The following is an 18,433-nucleotide window of genomic DNA, read 5'->3' as shown; positions in this document are numbered from 1 at the left end:
GAGTGTTCAAGAAAAATCAGGCTGATGTTAAAGCCCTCTGAATGGCTCAGGCTCCCACAGCTGGCTAGAGAAGTAAATCCCAGCCAACTTCTGGTGGGATAGCAAGGGATTGGCAGCTGCAGAGCCTCACATTGGAGATTAGTTAAAGCAACAACAGCTGTTAAGAACAACAACAACAACAACAAAAAAAAAACAACTAAAAACTCACAAATGCACAATTGTGACTTCTTAAGTAATTCACTTAACCATAAGTGGATGCAGGCAAATGTGATCAGTAAATGGAAAAGAAGGGAAGGGCTCTCAAGACTTAAGAAGCCATGCTCAGTGGTAGCTGGCATCATTTCAGTACTTAGAAAACACAGCACACAGACAAAGGAAGGAAGGCAGGGAATTTGAGAGGCCTTAAACTCTGAACCCAGGGGCATCAAGATGTTAAACTGCCCAGAAGGGTCACCAGGATTTATGGCAAAACCTGACTGAGAACAAATCTTGCCTGGACTACACAGATACTGGCAATTGGTTAGGGAAATAAATTCTACTTCCTCTCTCAACACTCAACACTCTGAAGGAAAGGATTCTCCATAAATTCTTCCAAAATTTGAAGAGGAGCAAGCACTTCTTAATATGTTCTATGAAGCTAATATCACCTTGATCCCCAAAGCAGTGAAGGAGTCTACCAAGAAAGAAAACTACAGACCTTTATTCCTGATGAACATTGATGCAATGATCCTGAACAAGATCTTGGCAAATTGATTATAACAACATAAGAAGACAAAAATTCACCAAGACCAAGTGGGATTTATTCCTGGGAAACAGGGCTGGTTCAACATTTGTATGTCTTATTCATCATATAAAAAAAGAAATATAGGAATCACATGGTCATATCAATCAATGCTGAAAGGGCATTTGACAAAAGCCAACACACATTTATGATGAAGATCCTCTAGAAACTTGGAATAGAAGGATTCACTCCTCAGTATAATAAATACCACTTATGACAACATCATTCTTAATGGAGAAAAGCTGAAAGCTTTGCCTCCAAAATCAGTAACAAGATAAGGTACTCATCACTACAATCAGACAAGAAAGAGATATCAAAGAATACAGATTGAAAAGGAAGAAATCAAAGTATTACTTTGCTGATGATATGGAAATATACCTAGAGAACACCCAAAGACTCTACCAAAATTAATACTGGAAATAATTACTAATTTCAGTAAAGTATCAGGACACAAAATCTGTATACATAAATCTGAGGGAGTTCTGTATACAAACAAGGATACAGAGGCGGAAAGGGAAATAAAAACTCAACCCCATTTGAAGTCTAATCCAAAAAAGATAAAATACCTTAATGTGACTCTTACAAAGGAGGTAAATAAAATTTTCAATGAAAATTATAAGACTTTGTTAAAAGAAATAGAGAAAGAACCATGGAAGTGGAAGAACATACCTTGTCCCTGGATTAGAAGAATAAACATTATTGAAAAGCAACCTACAATTTCAGTGAAATCCCTATCAAGACCCCAATATTTTTCAAGCAAATCACACAACTTGTTAAAAAAATTGTGTAGAGCCGCAAAAAAAAAAAAAACTTGAATAGCCAAAGCATTTATGAGAAAAAAGGAAAAATATGGAGGAATCCTATTCCCCAACTTCAGTTTATAATACAAAGCAATAATAACCAAAATAGCATGTTGCTATAATAACAATGGATATTTGAATCAATGAAGAAGAACCAAGAGCCCAGAAATGAGCTCAAAAATATATAACCACCTAGTATATGACAAAGGGACCAAAACATTTCAATGGGGTAAAGAAGTTCTCTTCAACAAATAGTGCTGGAAAAGTTGGTCAGCCACACATAGAAAAGCGAATCTACATGATCACCTAACACCATCCACCTAGGTTAAATAAAAATAGATTAAGGATCTAAATATTAGACCAGAAACTAAAATTTATAGGAGAAAATGCATGTGAAACTTTTCAGGACCTTCTATGGGAAATAAACACAAGAGTAAATAAATTGGATTACATAAAATTAAAAAAACTTCTGCACATCGAAACCAAACTATCCAAGGATAGCCAAGCAAGTGAATAAATGAGAGAAGATTATTTTTCACATTAGACAAGCAACTGATATCAAACATCTATACAGAATTAGTACAGATCTAAAGTAACTCAATTAAAAAAAAAGTGGTCCAAAGAACTAAGCAGACAGTTTTATAAAGAAAAGATACACATGGCCCACAGACACATAGAGAAATGCAAATTAAAACTACGCTGAGATACCATCTCACACCTGTGAGAAGGGCCTTCATAAAAAAATCAGGAAATGACAGGTATTGGAGAGGCTGTGGATAAAAGTCAACTTGGCTACACTGCTAGTGGGAATACAAACTAGTACAACCCTTTTGGAAGAATGTATAAAGTCCTTAAGCAAATAAAAATGGAATTACTTTATGATGCAGTAATCCCACTCTAAGAATTTATTCAATGGACACTGAAACACTAGTTCAGAGGGACATATGGGGTTCATAGCTGCATTATTCATAATAGCCAAAGAATGGAAGCTGCTTAAATGTCCATCATCAGATGACTGACTGAGATATATATTCCATGGAATACTACTTTGAAGTAAAAAAAAAAAAAAAGATGATATTGTGTCACAATAGATAAAAGTAGAGGTGGAAGGTGAAAACTAAAGCTGAAAGACAACTACTGGATGGTTTCACTCATGTGTGGAATCTAGAGATTGAATATACATGAACTTAAAAAAAAAGGAACAAAAAACAGAAAGCAGAGGCAAACAAAATGTTTCTAAGACTAGTGTGAACTATGCTAGTTATCTTTGGGAGTTGGGAGTTAAGGATACAGAACTTTGATGGTAAGTATGGTATACTATTATACACTAATATTACAATCTTATAGCATATTAATAAAAATAATTAATTTAAAAGTCTCAATTATTATATCATTAATTAAAACTCCAAAATTTCATACAAATTTTACCCAAATCTCATCATCTATGTGATATAAATCATAAAGAGTAAGAACTATCCCAGGGTAAAATTACTCTCTAAAAATGATACAGCTCACTGTCTAACTGCTATGGTAAGAAAGATATAGGATTATAATTACAGATAACCTGGTTTAGAAAAGAAGTGGAAAGAAAAATAAAATTTATTAATCAAAAGAATCTTTGAAATCAGATCAGAGAAACTCCCTAAGCTTCCAAGCACTAACAACTGCTCTGTGTCAGGAACCTCTTACTTTGGAGTCCTCTATGGTTCAAGGTTCTGTAGTCTAGGACCCTGACTTCAACCTCAAGTCAGGCAGCATTTGTGCCTAGATGTTCTATATGTGAGTCCATTTGATCTTCACAACAATCCTAAAAGGCTGACCCAGAAAATCGGAACAGTTAAGTAACAGGTCCTCAAGTCACCACAGAGCAGTGCACCAGGTGTACAACCAGTGCCTGTCTCCATGACAACTCTATCCCTGTGACCACCAAACTGTGGACATCCTCCCCTTACCCTATAACCCAGTCTTCTGCATGATGACAGGCTGCTCTCTCCCACCCAGGTCCGAGAGGTGACCAGACAAGTCATTCAAGTTTCCAACGAAGCTGTAACAGAGGATGACCAGTATTCTGATCTCCTGATGGTGTGGGGACAATATATTGACCATGACATTGCCTTCACACCTCAGAGCACCAGTAAAACTGCATTTAGAGGAGGAGCTGATTGTCAGTGGACATGTGATAACCAAAACCCATGTTTTCCCATACAGGTATAATATTTTATTATGAAACTATTTAAAAATCTATTTTAAATGAATCAGTCACAAAGGTGTAAAGTTAAATGTCAAAATAACTTTGTGTCCAATTCTCAAAGATAATTTCTGTTGTGAGTTTTCTGTGCATCCATCAAAAAGTATCTATGCACATATGTGTGTAATATGTACATATGCATATGCACAGACTGCATTCATGTCTATTTTATCTTTTACATGTTTTGCTTGGAATTGGCTTGAGGTACTAATCAATAATTCTTATAACTCTTGTGAACTGGGAAATGGCACAATGAATAAATAAGTCTTGAACTTTCAAGTATGGAATTCTGAGATCAATTTCCAGCATCATATACTCGATGCTTTGGTCCCTCCCCTTAATAAATAAAGAATACCATTTAAAAAATAATTATTATCTTATATATTTATTGGATAGAGATAGCCAGAAATCGACAAGGAATGGAGAGAGAGAGAAAGAAGCGCCTGTAGGTCTGCTTCGCTACTTGCAAAGCTTTCCCCCTGCAGGTAGGGACTGGGGGCTCAAACTTGGGTCCTTGCACATTATAACAAATGCACTCAACTGGGTGCACCACCATCCAGCCCCAATAATTCTTTAGAAACTAATAGTAAACATAAACAGAAGTTGAGAAAGAATAATGGAAAGGGAAACACAAACCAGAATTTAACTGAGTTTGGAGTATTGCACTAAACTAAATACCTCTGGGTGGAGGAGAGAGTAGATTTTCAGCTTCATTATAGAGGGTAGAGGTAAAAAGTAATAATTTTTATGAAGTAGATATGAAATTGACTGTGTTACAGTGTTTAATATCCCATCAGGTCTACATTATGCATTAGAACTTACTTAACCAGTTGTTTTCAGCTTTATTGTTATGCCATCACAATAATGAGGTGAACATGTATTTGGACTTAAATCCTGGTGCACATGCATATATACTAGACAAATCATCCAGAATCAAGTAGTCAGATGTAGAGTAGGTGTATGTGAAAGTTTGATGGATATTGTGAAACTGCTTTCTATTAATAGTGTTGCAGTCTCCCTCCTCTCCAGAAAAGAAAGACATACTACATGCACAACAGTAATTGTAACACTTTAGAAACATCTCATGGCTGGCAAGGATCATTTATTACCTAAGAGCCTGACTAGGATCCTGGCTAAGCATCTCTTCCCTTGGGAATTCCAAGCTACACCATAATTCTTGGGAACCCATGCTCTTTGAATTCAGATCAGAGAAACTCCATAAGTTTCCAAGCACTGACAACTGCTCTCTGTCAGGAACCTCTGCCATGGGGCTCCTTCCTCCACAATAAATAAATAAATAAATAAATAAATAAATAATAAATAAAGTTAAAAGCTATAAGTGATTGGGTATTGTCATATAACTGTAGGAATATAAATGTTGTCATATAATTGTCTGATAATTGTAGGAAAGACTTATGGGCAGGAACCAATGGAGTAAAGAAGAGAGGTAAGTAGGGGCTGAGACACTCACACAGGCACACCCATACACACATACACACATACACACATGTATATATATATTGTGTATATGGGTATATATACACATGTGCTTAAGCACATAGCCTACACAGGTATACAAATACACCTACATGCACACACATTCATGTACACATACCCACAAGCACACTTCTGTATACATGGGCACAAACAACAGCTCCAGGAGCCTGAGGAGTGAAAAGAAGGGTAGTCCATGCCTGGTGAGGATCCTCTCTGAGGTGTCAACTGATCTGGGCCCTGCTCCTCTAGGGCTCATGCTGTGTTGACATTAAACATTTATGCTCATATTCACTGTTTGCTCTCCTTAGGCTATTTTGCTCCTCATATCTTTCTGCTTGGCTTTTTTTTCAGCCCTAGTCACAAAAGTCACCTTTTCTCATGCACTTGACCTTATCCCTCTGGCAAAGTGGGAGCCAGCATGATCTCTGCATGCCAGCCCATTCACTTTAGTCTACATGTGACACTCAGAGTATGGGGCTTATGGGAACAGGAGAGTATGGCAGCCAATTGTAGATAGCAGGAGGGAAGAGATGGGGATGGAGGGATGGACAGGAAAGGAGGGCTGATTCCCAGGACTTGGAAAACAATAATTCATTCAATGACTCATAACCAGAGAACTGTGTGCTAAGTTTCAGAGGCAAGAGAGGAACTGGGGAGAAAAACTTCAAAATTTACTATCACGAACAAATCATTTTTACTTCATGAAGAGTACCTCTAAGGTAAAGAGAAAAGACAAGCATCATGATAGAATAGACTGCTAATATCACTTGTAAAAATCATAGAAGAGCAAATGTGTGTGTGTTTATATGTGTGTGTGTGTATATTCATGTCATTTATACAAAACATTAATATTAAGATAACTTTTGAACTATAATCCTTAGGGCAATTGAGGATACAGTAGAATGACTCCCTTAGAGACATGACTTGTGCAAATATAAATTTGTGGAAGCCTTCAGGAGGCAATAGACATAAAGAATTTAAATAAAACCACTGGGTATCTTAGATCCTGACTAAAAGGTGTATGGATCACGATTCATCACAGTTGTTTATATTATGTCAAAATAGTGGAAACAATTTAAATGTTCATCACAGAATATAAAATAAGTGAATTAGGAAAACCATACAACTTTAAATAATCATATGACAAAAGAACAGCATATTTCTTAGATTAGTGAAGTTTTGTATGAAAATTTTACTGTTATTCTGTTCTCCAAGTGTTTACTATTGAACAAACATTAGTTTTTTACTTAGAGCCATATGTTCTTTTTTAAAATAATTAAAAACAATAGGCAAGACTACATATAGAAAAGAGAACATGTGTTTTGCGGGTTGATGAGAACAGCAGTGAAACAACAAAGCTTCAAGTTCTGTGCATCTAAAGCTTCGAGAGCTCACTCTCTTGTTGTAGTTAAGTGTTTAGAATAGTAATTCAAAATAGTGTTAACTGGAATGGGGATTAAATCTGTGAGCTTTTGGAAGTGCTTCTCCAAGTTAGCAACTATCCGTGGAAGGCATGGTGGCACTGAAAATGGGCTTACTTAAACTGAAGGCAGAATAGAGGACTGGGAAGTAGAAGGTGGGGGATCCTGGCCAACCTAGAGTTTCAGTCATCTCTAAAAAGGGATACATAATGGAATACCACTCATATTAAGATTGCCGTAGCCAGATTATTCAGCTCATCTTGTATGGAGCTTGAAGGAATCATGTCAAATGAGATAATCCAGAAAGAGAAAACTATATATGTGATGATTTCACTAATAGAACTTGAGAAAGAAAAACAGAAAGGGGAAACACAATGTAGAATTTGAACTGGGTTTGGTGTATTGCACTACAGCCAAGTGCTCTGGGGAAGGCAGATTGGGAGGTTGGGGAGAGGTGGAGGGGGTTGAGGTCCTGATATATGATGGTGGTAATGAACCTAGGTTGGAGGTAAGAGTATTTTGAAGATACCTATTATGGTGAAAAGATAAGTCGTACCCACATGTCAACAACTGTACTGTAATCACTAACATCCCCTTCCCCCTAAAAAAATAAATAAATAAATAACAGACCCTGGTAACACTGATCTCCCCTTCCTGGCAGCTCATGGTCGAGGACTCCATCATGTCAAAAATATCCTGTTTACCCTTTTACCGCTCATCTGCAGCCTGTGGCACTGGGAACCAAGGCGCCTTCTTTGGAAACCTGACCCAGGCAAACCCAAGACAACAGATGAACGGGTTGACCTCCTTCCTAGACGCATCCACAGTATACGGTAGCTCCCCCGACTCGGAAAAGCAGCTGCGGAACTGGTCCAGCAAAGCGGGATTGCTCCGGGTCAACCGGCGCCACCAGGACCTGGGACGTGCCTACCTACCCTTTGCACAGTCCAGCGCACCCCAACCCTGTGCCCCTGAGCCTGGTGTCTTGGGGGCAGCTCGCACCCCCTGCTTCCTGGCTGGAGATGGCCGTGCCACGGAGGTCCCCTCCCTGGCAGCACTGCACACGCTTTGGCTGCGAGAGCACAACCGTTTAGCTACTGCCCTCAAAGCCCTCAATGCACACTGGAGTGCCAACACCATCTACCAGGAGGCTCGCAAGATAGTAGGCGCATTGCACCAGGTGGGCAACAACTCCTCCAGGGCACCCTGCATGAGAGCGCTAAGCTCCCAGGTTAGGTGATTAATTGAATACAGCCTTCTGAGCTCGATGCTTGGGTGCACTGCAAAGCCCTTAGATGCTCTGCACAGAAGACTGGGTCCTTGGTTCTATTTCCAAGCTGCTCATCTTCTCCAGGCTTGACCTTAGACCAGCTGAAAGCACAGCTATTCAGCTGTCACAATGAATTGCTCAGTCATCCAGTGTTTCCCGGCACAAAGTTCCTTGTAGGTGCTTTAAAAACTCTGCTGATTTGATTCCTCACAGCTATTCTTTGAGATGGGTGTCCACCAGTGATTTTTTTTTAAATTTTAAAAACAATGGAGAAAAGCAATCTGCATGAGATTCTAAAATTAGTATATTCAAGTGACTCTGTTTAAATTCTTCCCGCATTTATGATGTTTCTTAGTCTTGAGTCAGAGAACATGGATGGCATTTTTAGTTGGCCAATTATTAGTTGCATGATGTTACAAGAAGCTGGTTATACCTCTAAGATACAATGACTAACTCGTTGGTCTCACAGGACTATTAAAGATAATGAATGAATAATGTTTAGTTAGTAGTTGCCACTTGCTGTGTGTCTGTGTGCTAGGTCCTATGGCTGAATTTGGTTATCCCTTGACCCTTTCAATGGCTCTGTCAACCTTCTTTACAAGGAAGCATGTTGGGTCTTGTCCAGGCTAGCACAAGACCCCCATAGCCAGGTGGGCTACTCTCAGGCAGGGAGGACTTTTCTATTCCTTCTTCCCTTCACTGTGGTTCTCAGAGGCCAGGTCAGAACTCAGATCCTGCTCTGCAGGCTCCTGAACCCCTGTGTCAGGATCTGGATGATGGTGCTGAGTGGACTTAAATGGACTATTGGAAATTCTTACAAGCAGTGGGATTTCACTTTTTTTGTTTTTTTGTTTCCCTGTTTTAATACCAGTGTTTACTAAGTGGACATCAACCCAGACTAAAGTAAGCTGAGGTGTGTGTGTGTGTGTGTGTGTGTGTGTGTGTGTGTGTGTGTGTGTATGAGAGAGAGGGGGGGTGTTGTTTTGTTGTTCCTGATAGATATGACCGGTAACAATGGATTGATTCGAGGTCTAGGCCCATTATGTCTGTTTGGGAATCTCAGGCCTCCCCAGCTAGGGCCCCAGCTAATGGGGTGGCTTGATAGTGACTAAAGAGTAATCCTTAAAGTATGCAGTCTCTTGCCCTTATTCAGCTTTTGCAGTCCTTGCTTTGATAAGTGTAGCTTGGGAGTGAGTGAGAGAAGTATAATAGGAAATAAGTGAGGAGGTTCTCTAAGTCTAAGTAGACCCTATTTCATTATGAAATTCATACTGACTCACTGCAGACTATTGTGTATTTTTGCTTTCAGGTATATATTTTGCACTAATTTATAGATATGTGTGAACATATGCTCTATCTTATGGGACCTGGTCTATATCTAGGTTTGGGGACTCTGTTAGGAAGTGAACCACCTGGAATGGAACTAGAGAATCCTATGAAAGGAAAGGTATCGCCGGAGTAATGAGGGTGAAGGGCTGGCATTCCATGCCTGATGTCTCTGGACACAGTCTGAAGTGAAGCGTACCGAGGTAGTACACATTATATTGATTAGGTTGGAATCAGCAGATGCGATATCATTTGGTATAAATTGATAGAAGTATGCAGGAAAGTGAGCCCCACCCTAGAGGTTCTAGGAATGGGGAAATACAGGCTCTACAGAGGAAGTGGGAGGTTCCTTCTGTCTTAGCGCTTAAGAAAGTAATAGATAGTTATTGCTATAATCACATTACTTGGCAATTGGGTTAACTTTGAAAAATCTCTTTGTTAGAATTTGCTGTATCATACACAACATCACCATAATTTTTGTCTTTTGACATTATTTGTATATATCTATGCCACTGGTTGCTTCTGTTCTCCCTGGTCTAAGCTTTTAAGAGAGTCAAAATATCAAAGACTCAGACTATGGTCTGTGCATTAATAAGTTTGAGAAATTCAATCAATTTTTCATATTAATTAAATAGTGGTTTATATTATTAAAAATTAATAGGAGGGGAGTCGGGCTGTAGCGCAGCGGTTTAGGCGCAGGTGGCGCAAAGCAAGGACTGGCATAAAGATCCCAGTTCGAACCCCGGCTCCCCACCTGCAGGGGAGTAGCTTCACAGGTGGTAAAGCAGGTCTGCAGGTGTCTGTCTTTCTCTCCTCCTCTCTGTCTTCCCCTCCTCTCTCCATTTCTCTCTGTCCTATCCAACAACGATGACAACAACAATAATAACTACAACAATAAAACAACAAGGGCAACAAAAGGGAATAAATAAATAAAATAAATATTTAAAAAAATTAATAGGAATGTACATAAACACCATTCCCACCACCAAAAGATTGTGTCCCATCCCATCCTCCCCACCCCCACCCCATGATGTCAAACATCCACCCTCACCCCAGGGTTTTTACTTTTGTGCCCTACTCCAAATTCAGTCAAATCCTACTTTGAGTTTCCTCCTCTGTTCTTCCTTCTCAACTTCTGCTTATGAGTGGGATCATCATCTCATACTTATCTTTATCTTTCTGACTTAGCTCACTTATATAATTCCTTCTAGCTCCATCCAAAATGGGTCAGAGAAGATGTGTTCATTGTTCTTCATAGCTGCATAGTATTCCATTGCATATATATACCACAGCTTTCTCAGCCAATCATCTGTTGTTCGGCGCCTAGATTGCTTCCAGGTTTTAACTATTACAAATTATGCTGCTATAAACATAGGTGTACATATTTCTTTTTGGTTGGGTGTTACAGATTCCTTGGAGTATATCCCTAGGAGAAAAATTATTGGGTCATACGGAAGGACCATGTCTAGCCTTGTGAGAGTTCTCCAGACTGCTCTCCAAAGAGGCTGAACTAATTTACTTTCCCACCAGCAGTGCAGAAGGGTTTCTTTGTCCCCACAGTGAGTCCAGCATTTGTTGCTGCTGTCCTTTTTGATGTATGCCATTCTCACAGGAGTGAGGTGGTATCTCAATGTTGTCTTTATTTGCATTTTTCTGACAAGCAGCAACCTGGAACAATTTTATATGTGTTTGTTAGCCTTTTGGATCTCTTCTGTAGTGAATGTTCTGTTCATATTCTCTGCCCATTTTTGGATGGGGTCATTTGACTTTTTGTTGCTAAGTTTGTTGAGCTCTTGGTATATTTTGGCTATTAGTCTCTTGTCTGATGTATGGCATGTGAAGATCTCCCATTCTGTAAGTGGATTCTTTGTGTGATCGTTTCTTTGATTATGTTAAGGTTTTCAATTTGATGTTTTTTTCAATTTGGTTTGTTTCTGCTTTAGTCTTCCTTGCAATTGAGTTTGTGTCATTAAGATGTCCTTGAAGTTTAAATGGGAAAGTGTTCCACCAATGTTTTCCTCTAAGTATTTGATAGTTTCTGGTCTAACATCCAGGTCCTTGATTCATTTGAAGTTGATTTTTGTTTCTGGTGATTCAACCAAATTTTCCCAGCACCATTTATTGAATAGAGCCTCCTTCTTCCATTTAATATTTTGGGTCCCTTTATCAAAGATTAGATGCCCATAGGTTCAGGTGTTGCCTACTTTTAGTGAGAAGTGACAGTGAACAGTAGAGAAAGTGTTTTAGTCCTATCATGGATATCTTCTTTAATTCATTTTCATTGTTTCCTTCCTTTAAAAAATGTTAATATTTTTTCATTTTTAGCTTTGAGTTTCGTTTTCATATGTGTGTGTGTGTGTGTGTGTGTGTGTGTGTGTGTGTGTGTGTGTTTGATTTGCAACCAATAGCTTCTCTTTGGTGGTTTTTGAAAATACACTGGAAGGTTAGTGAAATAACTTACTTGAATAGTGTTCTGGTTTATCATGTTGCATGACACAGGCTCAAGACTGGACCCTATCATGTTAAAAGAAGCTTCTATGCTGTGGTGTCTCATTTTTTCTCTGTTTTTCTGCCATTCTATCTCTAAAAGAAATATATATATATATATATATATATATATATATATATATAGAGAGAGAGAGAGAGAGAGAGAGAGAGAGAGAGAGAGAGAAAGGAAGGAAGGGGAAGATAAAGGAAGGAAGAAAACAACATTGGAAACCCCAAACATAGAGGATGTTGTGTTTCTTGTGTTCTTGAAGCTTCTACTGAGATTTTGAACTTAAAAGAGCAGCAGTGGCATGAATACTGATCATTTTTCCTCTCCTGATTTTATTACCAACAGTTTGGTGAGTTTATGATCTGAATCTCTCTTCTCTTGAAAACATTAGGTAAGAAATTCTGAGAAAAACTTAAGAGAGCCATTCCTACTGCTGTAGCTGGGAATTAGCCAAGGACTGTTCAAGAAGAGGGCAAGGGACACAGGCTCTATTTCTTTCTCACAACCACCCCACATCTCTCAAGGATCTCTCAACACTGCTTTCTTTGAAGATCTGTGCTCTGATTATTTTATCAATAATTGATTAGGGTGACTTCTTAGCTTCTGGGATGACCAGGCTTCTGGGATACTTTTCCTGGGTTCCCCTCCCAATAATTCCTTGAGACTAGCCTAATTTTAGGAATACTCAGGAATATATGTCTTAACTCATCTTCAATTTCATAGACTTAACCCTGCCTTATAGAATGGAAGTTTCAGGTATATAGTGGTCCTAAGGTTCATCGAGTCTATGTTGTAAAGAGAACCTAGAATCAGAGGCTCACTTTGACAATATCTGCTTCCCAGAGAAAGAAAGTCTGTTTGGTGGTGGTGGTGATGGTGAGGGGGGAGTCAGAAGGAAGAGTACAAGTATTTTTATTGCTCTGAGTGTGGAACTGAAGACATGGAATTGTGTCTGCAGGAAAGTTCTGTGGAGAGATGCTTACTACACTTAATTGTCATCAGGCTCAGATTCTAGAGAGTAGTTCTCATTCATACATAGTGAATGTGTCAAAACCAAAAGAGCAGAGTCCTTTCTTTTCTATATGTTTTTCTTTGGGAAGGCAGGAAGATTCCATCAGATGAGAAACTGAGAAACCATCTGTTGAAACTCAACTGTGGATCTGCAGCTGCTGGGTTTTATTTCAGTTGACTTTCACCTCCCTGAGAGAGAACAATGGAAAAAGATGGAAAGTGGAGTCTTTATCCAAGGCTGGAAAAATTCCAGGAAGCACCATCTCTGCAATGGGTACACTTACTGCTTATCCTCTGATGACTTTGTAAATCCACAGATAAGATCTCCTAGAAACTTCTCTCAGAATGAGTAGAGGGAGACCACAGCCCACCACACATAAACTTTCTAGGGACATGCTAGGTTCTTTCTTTAAGTTCAAATCAAGACGGGATGGTTGTTATGCCAGGGCTGCCTATAGGATCACACAAAAACTAGATCCTGGCTGATCCCATGCTGGGCATGCTTCACACGGCCCCTGCCAGAAGTCTTCAGGAAAAACAGGGATTTTTGTCTTTGGGGGTAACTGACAGAAGGTCATAGCCTCTTCAGATTAGTGAGATCTTCTCTCTTCTTCTTCTTTTTAATTGTCTCCAGGGTTAGTGCTGGGCTCTGTGCTGGCACTAGGAATCCATGGCTCCTGGTAGTCATTTATTTTTCTTCTTGCTTTATTTTTATTCAACAGGATGGAGAAAAATTGAGAGAGGAGAGGAGATAAAGGGAGAGAGAAAGATAGACACCTGCAGACCTGCTTCACCTCTCATGAAGCAGACCCCCTACTGGTGGGGAGCAAGGACTCAAACCCAAGTCTTTGTGCTTGGTAATATGTGCACTTAGCCAAGTGCACCACCACCCAATCCCGCATATTTTCAATAACATAAATGGTTCTCTCCTGGCAGAAGCCAAGTGGGATACAGAGAAGAGAAAAGCCAGGAGATCTTGGCTTAAGAGGGCCACATTTGGCAGGTCAGTGCCAAATATCAGCTGAGACCCTGGGCTCTCATCCTGCCCATCTTCAAGCCTCTCACCCTCAGTCATCTTTTCATCACAAATGACACTAGATACTTCATGTGATGCTATCACCAAGAGGAGAAAGATTCAGAAGCCTTATCTTAAAGTTTCTGTGAACATGCAGAGCCAAGGGGTGGGACAAAAATAAAGAGATGCTGCTCCTTTGAAAGATGGAACCTCATGGTCTGGGAGGTGGCACAGTGGCTACAGCATTGGACTCTCAAGCATGAGGTCCTGACTTCAATCTCTGGCAGTACATGTACCAGAGTGATGTCTGTTTCTCTCTCTCTCTCTCTCTCTCTCTCTCCTGTCTTCCTCATAAATAAATAAATAAACAAACAAATCTTTTAAAAAGAAAGATGGAACCTCTCTGGGAGCCTGGGAAAATAAGTCAATCTTCTAACCCATTAGTGGGTGAGGAAAGAGAAGCTCCATTCTATGATGGTCATCCCAGCCCCACAGGATCCATTGAGGACCAGTGAAGTGTTTGCAGAGTCACCACAAAAATGCCAGAGCCATTCTGAGATTCAAATGTTTAAACCTTCTTGGGAGGTTTGAACATAGGTGCTGCCTCCCCCACACACGCACCAACTTGTAGCTCTAGGGGAAAGATTCAGACATTTAAGACATTTCTCTAATAGACACTTCATCTCAAGAGCACATGAAGAGGGGGAAATACCTGAAGGGGCCAGATAGCAAGAATGCACAGCATATATGAAAGGCATTCAGTTAAAATGTATGTTTTCTCTGGGTAAGTAGCTGCTTTGGGGACCATCAGTACAAAGTCAGTCCATAATAAACACCTTCAGGTTTTACTTTGTTGTCCCCAAGTATTGCCATCCTCTAGATCTTTAGTCAAACTTTAGGTGGAGTGCAAAGGGAAGAGGCATTGTTAGTGGTGTTTTAGTTTACCCTTGAGTTTAAGTTGTCCCTTGTTTCTGGAGAAGAAGAAAGAAGACATCGTCTTTCTGCTATGAGGAGGAGGAAGTAAGGATGTCAACATAGATGTGTAGTGCTCTGAGTGGAAAAGGTCCAGCTCACCAGGCTGTCAGAAGCACCAGGCATATTTGAGGCTCCATCCAGTGCTACTATAGATTGTACTGGAGGTGAGAAGTGGTTTCTGAGAGCTAGTGACCCCATTCAGGGTGAATACATCAATTAGAAGCACTGAACTTGGCCTTCCATCTCTAATGTTTACAGGCCTGAGGGATTAAGACTACATAATGATGCTATGGAACTCTGTCTTTCTTGTCCTCAGCTGGGAACAGTAAGTTACAAGTTCATATTCGTGACACTCTACTCTTTTGTGAAGTATCATTTTGTACCACCCCTTGCAAAAAAAAGTTTTTGTCATCTGGAAGGAATGTATTAAAATTATGTAAAAGCTTTTATTTTTTAATTAAAAATTGTGTCACTTTACTTTTCCTTTGTTATAGAGGGAAAGAGAGAGAAAGAGAGAGAGAGAGAGAAACAGAGAGAGAGAGAGGCCACAGTACAAAGCTTTCTTCAATGCAGCGGGAATCAGGCTCAAACCTTTGCTACTCACAGAGCAAAGCACCACACTATCCAAGTGAGCTATTTTTGCTGGCTCAAAGCATTTACTTTCATAAACAAATTGATTGCCTACAAATTAAGAACTTTCTAGTATAGTAAAGGATCTTATCTATTGTATATGTTCTACCTCATTTAGATATGGTTTATTGACAAAACTATTATCTTTAAATACCAAAGCAAGTTGATGCCAATTTATAAAGCTGGAACAAATGTTATTAAACCTAAAAAGCAGAACCTGTATATATTTCTTCAGAGACCATGTATTGAATAGGAGCTACAAACTCCTATGGCTATAATGTACATTGACAGGGACACTTCTGGGTGCATTATTCTTGTATTTAATCCTTGCAAAAATTGTAAGAATTGGATGTTAATGCTATTGCTTCAGAGGTATTGAGCTATAGTCCCTGCTGCTCACAAGGAGGAGAATGTGTTATCCAGCACCTTGTGCCTTGTCTGTTCTCTCTGACCACTATCACCTGACAGGAGCTTCCAAGGGCCACCACCAGCCTGATTATTGTCTTGAGTATCATGCTGTGGAATTAGTCTTTATCATGAAGGTTCATTCTGATAGTCTCTGTATATGTATATGCCCTCTTATATTAAGGGAATGCATCCTGGCAGGATTTAGACTCACCTATAAACCCAGTGGCACAAATTCAGCCCCTGTTGAAGTCACCAGTGGTCCTTTACTATGAAATTTGTCTCACATTTACAAAGAAGTGACAAGTAGTTGGTGGAGGCAATTCAGAAGGGGGAAAATAAACAATATAAGAGTAATCTTACTCCCTTGCTCAAATTTTGACATATGAGAACCTTCAATTTTATATTATCTTCATTTTGTGTATCATTCCTTTAAACTTAGGGAAGAGAAAGTTAAGCAACATGTATTTACCTGCTCTATAGAAACATATCTACTACATATATATAATGTATTCTTTCTATCTGTTCTTTACATGAAGTACTATATACTATATCTAATGCATAAAACCATGACCATGTGTTTTTTATTCCCATAGAAACTGTATCTAAGTTCAGCTAAACAGCCTTCCAGAGTCTTAGAGGAAAGTGAGGGGTGGATTTAGCACTAAGAAGTATCTGCATCCTAAGGCTCTAGCCTGCCCTCTAGATTTCTGAAGTTACTTTAAGTTCAGGTGTTAGTGGTTGGGAGGGAGACAGTGCATTGGAAGGAGACCATCCTTTGAATGGAAATGTTCTCTTGCTTCTAGAAGAAGAGCTCCAGACAACTTTCCTTCTTCTAGGCTCTGGTTTACTGTTTGTCTTCTCAAGGTACAGGTGACCTGCCCTGAAAGGTGTTTGGAGGTGACTTTGTGGTAACTCACACAAACCCATAAACACTGGGAGCTGTGAGGCCTTCTTTTGGAGTAGTCGATGCTTCTGTGTCTGTTTACCTGTTCACATACGTGAAGGGCAGACCTCACCCCCAACAACTGTTGAGATGATGTGAGTTTCCTGGATGTTCAGGAAGGAATCCTTCCCAGTGGTTCTGATATCCTTGTATCTGCCCTACTGGACTTTCTGCAATTGGGCTCTCTCTCAAAAGCTTTCATGTTTTCCTTCCTTTATAGATCATCACCATGCGTGACTATGTCCCCAAAATCCTGGGTCTAGAAGCTTTCCAACAGCATGTGGGGCTCTATGTGGGCTATGATGACATCAGGGACCCCACGGTTTCTAATGTGTTCTCCACTGCTGCCTTCCGCTTTGGCCATGCAACAGTTCACCCACTCATGAGGCGGCTGGATGCCCACTTCCAAGAGCACCCTGACCTTCCCAGGCTCAGGCTACAAGATGCCTTCTTCAGTCCCTGGAGACTCATCAAGGAAGGTACAGATTTCTGCTCTGGACCTCTGGAGAAGGCACTTCCTTACTCATTCACTCTGAGACAAAACCAATTATTATAACCCAGGAAAGTGTATGTATATAAGTCTCCCTAATGTTAGCATGTTAGGCTGAATACTTTCTAGACATCAGTGCTTATAGAGGAAAGTGAACTTATTCAGAGATTTTTAAGAGACTAACATGTTCATCAGAAACACATTCTGGCAATTTTTTTAAACTCTGCCAAATTCCCAGACAAACTCCTCCAGACACAGTTAGTCCCTACCCAATTATTTAGGAACACTACAACAGAAACTACCATCTCTGTCTATACATGAGACACAGTGAAGCTTTCTCATTAAGTATTTGTTTGTTGTATGGATTGTCCAATACCAGATAGTATTAGAATGCTAGTTCTTGGAGCTGGGCCAGCTATGATGCACAAGGACCCAGGTCCAAGATTCTGCTCCCCACTGGTAAGGGAAGGGGTTGCTTCATGAACAGTGAAATAAATCTGCAGATATCTCTCTTCCTGTGTCCTTCACTATCTCCTCCTTCCCTTTAAATTTCTCTCTACCCTATCAAATAAAATAAAACAAAGTGATAGGGCAGGTGCTGATCACCTGGCACTGTGGTAAATTCATTTTGCACCAAGCCCCAATGATAACACTGGTATAAAAAGTGCTAGTTTTTAGGCTATCTTTTGGGGAGTCCTGGTCAGTGAACTGTTTAGAAAATCATTCCAATTACCAAGCAAGACAGACCTTTAAAAGGTTATTTCTGTGATCCTTGTTTCATCCTTTCTCTCCTTTTCCCAGTGTTTCCCATATCTATTTGGAAGCCTCTATCCCACCTCAGAAGGTGATGCTCTTCAAATAGGTATCAGGTTTAGAGGGAAAAATTCACTGCAGATTCATCTGTCTCCCAGAGGGGAATAATGATGCTTTGTGATACTAGGGCTCTGGACAGTTGAACAGACCTGAAAAAAATTATTTTGTATAACTAGGATGGAGCATGAGAGGCCATCAGATCTTTTCCACAGGGTGCTACATGGTGACTAGCACCTGGTGAGAAAGCAGAAGCTTCCTAAGCCCACTTACTGCTCACTTAGCCATACCTTGTTTTCCTTTGATGTTTC

The 18,433-nt window shown here is 39.8% G+C and overlaps 1 protein-coding gene across 4 annotated transcripts in view; it reads left to right on the top strand.

Moving 5' to 3' along the window:
* TPO (thyroid peroxidase) overlaps window positions 1-18,433 on the top strand; it is a 78,774-nt gene that overhangs the window by 36,861 nt on the left and 23,480 nt on the right. For 3 of the 4 annotated variants that reach the window (XM_007518933.1, XM_007518932.1, XM_007518930.1), the window contains exons 6-8: window positions 3,583-3,789; window positions 7,409-7,927; window positions 17,043-17,301. In XM_007518933.1, coding sequence (XP_007518995.1) covers window positions 3,583-3,789; window positions 7,409-7,927; window positions 17,043-17,301 — 985 coding nt within the window. The remainder of the gene's footprint in view (window positions 1-3,582; window positions 3,790-7,408; window positions 7,928-17,042; window positions 17,302-18,433) is intronic. The other variant, XM_007518934.1, reaches the window with a different exon arrangement.

The sequence above is a fragment of the Erinaceus europaeus genome, chromosome 3 (assembly GCF_950295315.1).
Source record: "Erinaceus europaeus chromosome 3, mEriEur2.1, whole genome shotgun sequence".
NCBI lineage: Eukaryota > Metazoa > Chordata > Mammalia > Eulipotyphla > Erinaceidae > Erinaceus > Erinaceus europaeus.
Note: the sequence above shows the minus strand (reverse complement) of the source record. Positions and strands in the feature narration are given on the sequence as shown.